At 46.5% G+C, this 9,681-nt stretch overlaps 1 protein-coding gene across 2 annotated transcripts; it reads right to left on the bottom strand.

Annotated features, from left to right (window-relative positions):
- Positions 1 to 303: 303 nt before the first annotated feature.
- Positions 304 to 8,805, bottom strand: LOC129826443 (repulsive guidance molecule B-like). Of its 2 annotated transcripts, none has more exons than XM_055887178.1 (3): positions 7,685 to 8,805; positions 2,767 to 3,284; positions 304 to 1,266 (listed from the first exon to the last, which is right to left on the bottom strand). In XM_055887178.1, exons 1-3 carry the CDS (start codon positions 7,803 to 7,805, stop codon positions 520 to 522), a joined length of 1,386 nt encoding a protein of 461 aa, XP_055743153.1. In that variant the 5' UTR covers positions 7,806 to 8,805; the 3' UTR covers positions 304 to 519. The 2 variants fall into 2 exon arrangements, with proteins under 2 accessions (XP_055743153.1, XP_055743154.1); XM_055887179.1 differs by having other exon boundaries at positions 7,688 to 8,803.
- Between the last annotated feature and the right edge of the window lie 876 nt (positions 8,806 to 9,681).

Raw genomic sequence — 9,681 nt, 5'->3', positions numbered from 1 at the left:
TTGGACCTGGGGGCTTGGACCTGTGGGCTTGGACCTGTGGGCTTGGACCTGTGGGCTTGGACCTGGGGGCTTGGACCTGTGGGCTTGGACCTGGGGGCTTGGACCTGGGGGCTTGGACCTGTGGGCTTGGACCTGGGGGCTTGGACCTGGGGGCTTGGACCTGTGGGCTTGGACCTGGGGGCTTGGACCTGGGGGCTTGGACCTGTGGGCTTGGACCTGGGGGCTTGGACCTGGGGGCTTGCAGCTCCTTTGTGGCAGTAATATGCCCCGGGTGTTCAGTCAAGAAGAAGAAAAGGGTAAATCTCCAGAGGGGCTCTGGTTAGAAGTTTCTCCTAGACACAGATCTAGGATCAGCTTAGGTTACCCTCCCCAATCATAACCATTAGGGCGAAAACTCAAAACTGAACTTAGATCTGCATCAAGAGGGAACTTTATCCTACAGCTCAGCTAGGAGCTCTATACCAACACACACATACACAAACACACACACATACACAAACACACACGCTATACCAGTGCCTATCCGAGCACACAGAGCGTGAGCAGTAGGAGCCATGTGATAGGCTGAGAGGTGTGGGCTGAGCTGGGTGGGTAGATCGTCCAGCGCTCGCGTTGGGGGTGGAGACTCTCCATGTCCTTCAGGGCGCTGAACGCCGCTGCCGTGAAGTTAGCGTCCCCGGTGGTCAGGAGGTCAAACACACATGAGTGGAAATAAATATCCTGCACCTCAAGCTGCTCCCTGCAGCGTGCCCGCGCACCCTCCATACTGAACCCCTGGGGGGCGCTGTAGGGAGCCGTGTGAGAGTGTGTGTGTGAGGACTGGCCCTGGCCATGTGGCTGTTGGAGCTGTAAGCCCAGGGCTGGAGGTGGTAGAGGGAGAGGCAGGGACAGGTGACCCCCCCGGTCGATGCGTTCCGAGGTGGGACATCCGTTCAGGCAGAGCTGCAGGTCCTGCGTAGCGTCGTAGGCATGGGCCATCTCCTTCGGGATGCGCACCGCTAGGGTCAGGTAGCGCCCCAGCTGCCGTACGATAACCGTCACGCCGATGTAGTCGGCATGCAGCTCCACGTGGTGACCGGGGCTATGCTCCGAGATCCACAGCGCTTGTACCTTCCCGGTAGAGTCACCATTATTTCCGTTAAGGTTATGGTCAGGGGCCCCGCTGCTCACGGTACCGTCTACGAAGGCAGCGGGCAGGTCATCTGTTACTGCCTGGTACACACGCTGGTCTGTACACTCCTCAAATGGCTTGAATATGACGGTGATCTATGGACACACAAACATCATAAAGTGACCAGGCACACAATAACTTTGATCTTTGTATGAAACAGGTTAAAACAGGTTTGCCAGACACTTTATAATATCTTATAAAGTTTATCTTGCAATCCAATCACAGCAAGGATACTGGCCTCCCAACTTGTTTGATTTGTATTATTTGTATTGTATTATTTTTTCTCTCTTTTCAGGTGGATTAAACTGAAATTGCAACCAACTTTCTAAACTTGTTTAAAAAATAACAATATTCTGGAGATTATTTCCTTTTCAAACAACCGAAAGTGAGCAGGTGTAATCTGAATAAAGGGAAAAAGGCCCTTCTTGAACATAGGATGAGACCTTCTTACAAATTTACTAGACAACCAGTTTGGATTTAAGTGGCATGGTGTTAGCCCTAGCCAGCTCCTTCTATCTGCAAGGCTGTGGCCATAGCCACACAGTCATAGGGTTAGCATTAGCATGAATGACTGCTTTGTCCATTTGTCAGAGATGAGGTCTGGGCAGCCATTAGGCCTGTTGCAGGCACAGTCACACATCAATGGGTGTGTGTGTCTGTGTGCTAATAATTCTGACTAATAGCGAGCCCTGACACAGGGTCAGAGCAGCAGCAGTATAACTATCACCTGGATGGGCGGGGGGGACTGCATGGCCACCACAGAGATGCCTTTGTGAGGAACAAACCGGATTTAATGACGTCTAAAAACACTCTCAGCCTGTGTGTGTGTGTGTGTGTGTGTGCGTGCGTGTGTGTGTGCGTGCGTGTTTTGTCATTTATGGTATGGTGCCCTTCACTCTCGACAGTAACCTGCTTCAGGCCATATGTGTGAGACATTCTTGTTCTTGAAGAAAGTTCTTGGGCCCACTGCTGACACACACACACACACAGTGGTTTCTTTCACGCACCGCTCATTCCAGGGTATTAGGGGTCATGCTATAAGCAGCTATTAGTTAAGTTAGGATTCCAACATCACGTTAGTCACAAGTGTTGGTCACAAGACTCAACTGTTTGCTCTGCTCTCCTCGCACCTGTGAGTGAGACTGTGTGTGTGTGTGTGTGTGTGTTTTCTGCCTCAATGAGAACAGCTCTGGCATCAGCTGCACACCTCTTCATACCAAACAGCTTGTTTATTCTGTACGCCAAACTCAACCTCTTTTCTTCCGTCCCAGGCTTCACTGTATACTACATCCTCACAACACCGCTGCTTCAGTGGAGAGCTGGGTCAGAACCTCCATCTATCAGACGTCTTACAGAGGGAGTACCTCAGGGCTCTATAGTAGGGTCTCTCTGTGTGTTTCATACCTTTACTCTACTACAAGATGGAACATGCTCCAAATAATACTTTCAGTACATTTATTTTTGTTTTATATTGAAACAAAACAATCTTCCTGTATCTATAAGTGTATTGCTTTCTACTTTGTGGACTAGCACCCTTAATGAAGTATGTAGGAAGGAGTTTTTTAAATATATATACAGTAATGATCTCCCCTCACCTTATTGGTCGCCGTGGCGCTGGATCCCGTCACCACTGGAACGTTGGTCACCTGCACGGACAAGTAGTCGTTGTCAATAAGTGGCCACGCCCCCTCCACCTTGCAGGTCTGGAAGCTGTCCTTAAACGTCCGCAGGTGGGGGTCCCCGAACAGCCCGCAGAACAGGTACACTGGTGGCGTGTGAGTGTGTGTGTGAGGGTGTGTGTGAGCGTGCTGGGTGCGGCTGTGGTAGTTGCAGGGCTCTGATTGCATCTCGGGGTGTGTGGAGGAGGTGGGCCCGTCACGGGAGCAGTTTCTCTGGGTCATGAGGTCTGAGATGCCCAGGACAGCAGAGTGGAAGACCAGGTTACCCCTACAGGACTTGGCTGTCCTCTGGGTGCAGGCGCTGTAGGACCTCAGAGCCTTACAGAATTCTAAGTCAAAGCCATCCAGCGCTGGGGTCAGGTGAGACGTCAGGGACACAAAGTCTGTGGTGCACTTCTGGATATGACACTGAGGGGTGGCCACCTGGCAATGACCTGGAGAAACACACACATACTAACTGTCAGTACTATTGTACAACTACAAGACTATTACAGTTCTATTATGACAGCACTAATACAGTACCAGTGCCCTCGCAGGGTAGCAATACCATATCTATTGACAGACTATTAATGTAATATAGAATATCCATGTTCATTCGTGGTACCAAAGGCAGACAGAGAACATCTGGTACAGATGATGTGTGGCTATAATAGAAAGTCATAGTCATTGGTATGACATACATTAAATCTTCACGGAAGCTCTCGTTTTCATACACACACAGACAAACACACGAGTCAGGTTGGTTAGGGGTGCGAAGGAGGCTTTGATCTCTATGGCACAAGTAAACACACACAACACTACTGGCCTGTTCAGATTAGACCAATAAAGCAGAGAAAGAACAGGCTACAGTGTGTGTGTGTGTGTGTGTGTGTGTGTGTGTGTGTGTGTGTGTGTGTGTGTGTGTGTGTGTGTGTGTGTGTGTGTGTGTGTGTGTGTGTGTGTGTGTGTGTGTGTGTGTGTGTGTGTACAGTAACACCACTTTATGACTTTTATAAACCAGAACAAAGAGCAGCGCTGAGAGACTGACACAGAGACTTGCAGACCTTCCCACAGAGCCAGAGATAAGACTGAGCTAGAGTGAAAGAATAACAGATCACACACATCCACATCTGATAACTGTTACATAATATTCTATGCTGCCTGATGAAGCTTGTCATTCTCCAGACTGCCATGTTTATGATATTGCCTCAAAATAATACCCTCACATGGGAAAGAAAACTCCAGAGTGCATCTTTAAGAGCTCAGAGACACCATCATGAAGAAGTGCTAAAAGCTGCGGGTGGCCGCAGACCGCAGTGTGTTTGCCAACTCTATGATCTAGAAGTTCTTCAGAGCTCTCAGTGTCAGGCTGGAGTCTGCAGTGACCTCTGCCCCCGGCCTCTAGCCAATGGAGGAAAAGAAAACACTTTGGAATGATTCACTGATTACATCTATACAGCAGTAAAGGCCATCTAGAGATGGTTCAGCCAGCGATAATGTTCTCCTACATAGTGCAGCATTTTGGTCAATGTACTGCAGCAGTAGTTCATATAGGCTTGGAAAAGAGAGGCCTGTTAAGGCTTAGAGAAGAGGGAGAAAAAGAACAGATAAAAGGAGAAGATGCCAGGCCTAATGCATCAGCCACAGTGAGCTCCTATTAGATTAGACCAGAGGCTCTCTAATGCGTACACACACACACACTTACTTATAAGTATCTCTGAGAGAATACTGGCTCTGCTTCCGCTGCCAACAACACACACTGGCCGAGCTCACCTGATTATGGCATGATTTACTAACAGACACCAGTACACCAGGGGTTGGAATCATTCCGTTCTGAGTAGAACCCATATTTATTTTGTACCGTTCCAGTGTTCCAACCAGCATTACAAAGTTCTGAACCGTTTCCAACCAAACAAAAGTAACTGTTCATTGTTCCCCGGGAAATCAACATAGTTTCTACATTTAGCTCATTCATTTACCACCCACCAATTAGTATGGATAGAGCATCTTGCTATGGAACGGGTAAGCTAGTTGTTTACATGTATGATGGACAGATAAGTGCAGGCACGAGATGTGATTGAAATTCCACGGGTGGGGAGAGAGCAGGAGAAAGCCGTGAACATGGAGGGGGTTTGTCTTGAAGCACTGAGCATGATGATGGGTTGGAATGTGTTTAGGCTATTACTATCATCATAACTCCAATCATCTACACAATGATATACCAAACACCAGGAATATTTTTTGGAACAAAAAATATGATTATTTACCGTTTCTCAAGATTTGAACAGTTCTGTTCTGAACCACTAGAGATCACTTTCAATGTTCTGTTCTGGTTCAAACCCCTGCAGCAAACACACACACACACAACATAGGCCTATTCACACACACGTCATACAGAACTTATGCTAACACTAGGCCTAGTTCCCATGGTGCATACAGAGGTAAAGCAAACACATCCATGGTTATCCTGGTATGAATGCCCTGAACCATAAGATGAAGGGATAACAGAAAGAAGAAGAATGTTTAAAACCAATGCTCTCACTCTCAGGGCTGTGTGGTGAGAGGGTTGTGTGTGTGTGTGTGTGTCAGTACCCGGGCCAACCAGGTGGTGGCAGCAGTGTGCTGAGTATTAGAGGGGGGTACACAACATAACACTTCCAACTCACATTCCAGATCAGAATCTCCCTTCATTGTGTTATACTAACACTAGTCCTCAACAAGCACACACACACACACACACGCACACGCACACACAAGAGTTACTCACAGATACAGTGAACAACTAAACAGTTTCATTCTCAGGCTGAATCTTGAGATTAAACCTCTATGCCAAACACATGTACTGTACGTCTCCAGTGCTTTCCGATCACACAGGTCTTTCTGATCACACAGGAATTTGTGCAGTGAGTCTAGTCTGAACATACTGTGACTGACTGTGACACAATACACAGCTGCTCTGGCCTCCGCTTCAGAGACACTCACTTCCGTTTCAGTCCCCTCTCTCTCTCTCTCACACACACACACACACACACACAGGGCTGAATAACGGTAAATAGTGTGGACGGCTGGCGGTAATGACGCTGCAATATAATATCAGGATCAGAAGTGATAGCTCCCTGGCTGGTCTGGTGCATCCGGTGGTGATGAGCAGCATGAGCTGTGGAGCCTTGTTACCAGTACGCAAGACACACACCACACTATCAACACAATAACACACAGACCAGCTAGCTACACACACCATTAACACACAGACCAGCTAGCTACACACACCATCAACACACAGACCAGTAAGCAACACACCACACCATCAACACACAGTCACAGACCACACACCATCAGCCGAATAACCCACAGACCAAGTTTTGTTACAAGCTAGCTACACACACCAACAACACTATAAAACACACCAAGTCACTGTTTCTTCTCAATAATTGTTGTTTTGTTTTTGTATATATCTCCTCGTTGCAACATCTGACATCCCCAATGAGACAGGACATGCTGATCAATTAAACTGTCAATGGTGTTTTATGGTGTCATGAACAAACTTACAAAAGTGAAATAGAACCTTCTAAATAGATTAGATGATTTAAAATTGTAATTCTTATTGGCAGGGAGCATCAGAGTGCTTTCATGCTCCTCAACCAGTCCTCATCCTCCTACTGCAGAGAACTGTACACAGACAGTGTCATGTCCAGCTGTCTGGCCCGTGTTAAACTAATTACCTGCTGCACGCACTCACACCACACACACAGTCATTGAGCACGAGTTACACAGCAGGTCTGGGGGACATCCAGAGAGGTGGTGGGCTGTCTCAGTGCCAGCCCAGAACGTGGCTCTCTGTATGGGCACAACTGCCAGCTAGCACCAGGTTACTGAGGCCAACCCAGACTCTATATGACGACTTCAAGTAACCTACTAGCACCCAAAATGCTTTCCTCTGGTATTTAAGTCTATTCTACTTTATTACATCATTTTGATTATATTATATTTCTCTATATCCTAGAGTTTCTGTATGATTGTATTCTGTTATATTCTATTCTAGATGATATAGTTATATTTATTTCTATTTGACCTTTATTGATATAAGTAATTAAATTAACAACAAATTATTATTTGCACTGTCACAATATGGTTCTGTTCTATTCTATTCCATTCTAGAGTCTCCATGTGGTCCTATTATATTCTACTATTTACTTTGTGTATTAAAAGTAAAAGTGAAGCGTATAATTTTCTAACATAACTGTACACATTTACAATTTTCATTTCAATTATTATTATTATAAACCTCTATTATTTTAAAAATGTGTCAACAATAATCTGTTAGCCTGGCTGCTGAGGACCTGCCACCCTTCCCTTTCTCTATCAGCCATTAGCGTCCCACGGCAGAGACACCGCGGGAGAAACTCTGGAGAAACACGGGAGAGACCTTTTAACTGCTGCGTTATTGCGGTCCGCAGGAGAGAGAAAGAGAGCCACTATCAAACAATAACACGAAGAGGACAGGAGGTCCAAATCCAATACACTCCCATAGGCTACAACACGCACAGGCCTATAGGATATACACACTATTAGACTCCCCTTAAACCACATGGAAGACTCATTCCAATCCCACCCCACTAGGCACACACTGGTTGAATCAACGTGGTTTGAACCAACGTGGAATAGACGATGAATTGACGTCTGTGCCCAGTGGGACATTTTTAGTTGTGTCATTATTAACTGGTTATTAATTATTCATTCGCCTATAACTGTTATGGCACATTCGCAGCGCTCGAGCTGAAGTGAACGGCGTACAGGGTACTAGGTCCCGATTTAGGCTACCGAGAATGAACAACATCCGAAGTTATATAGTTACCACCTCTATGAGCCCCGTAGCAGAGAGCAAGGAGCAGCACCAGCAACGGCCGCAAGCGGGGCACCCTCGGTGGGGATGCGAGGCGTTCAGCCCCGCGGTAACAACATCCGGCTCTCCCCATCCCCGTCCATACAGGGCCAGGAGGGAAGAGGGGACAGACAGCCACGGGGGAGAGGCGTGAGGGGCGGCGGAGCGGTTTCCGAGAAGTCAGGCCTCTGCTCTCCTTCTCCCTCCCTCTGTACTCCTTCTTCCTCGCTCTTCTCTCCTTCTCCTCCTAGAATGCGCAGGGGCATTAAAGCGCAGCTGCTCCGCGGAATACGATCCGTTAGGGCGGTGGAAGGGAAAGGAGAGGAAAAGGGAAAACTAAGTTGCGATATAAAAATACAAGTCCATCCAGCAACAGAAACACTTTCACTCCTTTTTCGTCCCCTGCGACAGATTTCCTTCCCAGACCCCGCAGTCTCTAGCAGCTTATTCCGTCCTGACTGAGTTGTCTTGTTGTAGCGATCAACCTCGGCTCCCCTCTCTGTCTCTCTCTACCTCACCTCAGAATCCTGCCCCTCTCCTCTCTGTTCCTCAGATCTATGGGAGAGACCTAAGGACACTGCTGACCTGCAAACGACTAACTAAAATCTAAAACTGACCCTTACTTTAACCAAACCCTTAACCCTTACCGTAACCTAATTTTAACCGATTCTGAAATTAAATATCAATTTGCCGGTCAGGAGTGTCCATACAGCCTTTTCCCAGATGGATACCACAGATGATCCATCGTTGACCAGATACTCAAGTGGCCACTCTAACAATGAAAAGAAATGTATTTAAAATAGAAGGCAGTCGGAAGTAGGCAAGATCAGTTGGAACCATTCTAGCCAATGGGAGGACAGATGCGCGTGTGAAAACGGGCACGATTCCGATATAAAGTTTTTTTTTTATCAAAGTTGCCGGGATGTCACGTGTTCTACTTATATCAGTAAACTCGTAATAAGCTAAGTATTACGACATTTCTATTATTTTAAATAAGCCTCACGTATCAAATAAGCCATTCAAATTTTGTTAACCAAATTCGACACTCTCATGACCTCCCATACACAAACTCTTCGCTTGGTGAGCGAAAAAAATAAATAAAAATCGCCACCTGCTGGAGAAACAGACTTTGGGCACACTTATCCCTCTCGCATTGCTTCTTCCTCTGTTTGATTAGCGAATGAACAATACCATTGGCGAAAAACCTGCCTCTGACAGACCAGGCCCCGCCCCATGGCTTTCCTGGAGAAAGAGAAAGAGGGAGGGAATGAGAGCGGGAGAAAGAGAGCGAGGAATAGTGCATGTTATTTTAAAAACATCATGTATTGATGCAATACATTTCCAGAAGTAAGACAAAGACCTACAGACAAAGTTAAGTTTTACAAGACCTACAGACAAAGCTAAGTTTTACAAGACCTACAGACAAAGTTAAGTTTTACAAGACCTACAGACAAAGTTAAGTTTTACAAGACCTACAGACAAAGTTAAGTTTATTAACAAACCCTAATGGTAATGATTATGATGACACTATTAAACATGCTCAAACCGATTTATGCCACACACAGGTGTACTATGTCTTTCATCTCCTGACAGGTGAGACAGAGGCATCGTGGGTGTTGGAGTCCCACTGAGACCCAAACAGATTTGTTATGGAGACTAGCACAGAGGAGAATATTACACCCCAACCCTTATTTTTACACACCTTCACAGCATCTCATTTCCATTGTTGATGTCTGGAATGCTGAGCCTGCATATGAAACATCTTCTGAAAAAAATCTAATTCCCTCCAACTGTTCTTTTCTCTCTCTCTCTCTCTCTCTCTCTCTCTCTCTCTCTCTCTCTCTCTCTCTCTCTCTCTCTCTCTCTCTCTCTCTCTCTCTCTCTCTCTCTCTCTCTCTCTCTCTCTCTCTCTTTTCTAGGGTGTGTGTGTGTGTTTGCATGTGTGTGTGTGGCTGTTAATCCTCTCCCGT

This window comes from Salvelinus fontinalis, chromosome 28, assembly GCF_029448725.1.
Source record: "Salvelinus fontinalis isolate EN_2023a chromosome 28, ASM2944872v1, whole genome shotgun sequence".
Lineage (NCBI taxonomy): Eukaryota > Metazoa > Chordata > Actinopteri > Salmoniformes > Salmonidae > Salvelinus > Salvelinus fontinalis.
This window is presented reverse-complemented; position numbering and strand designations above follow the sequence as displayed.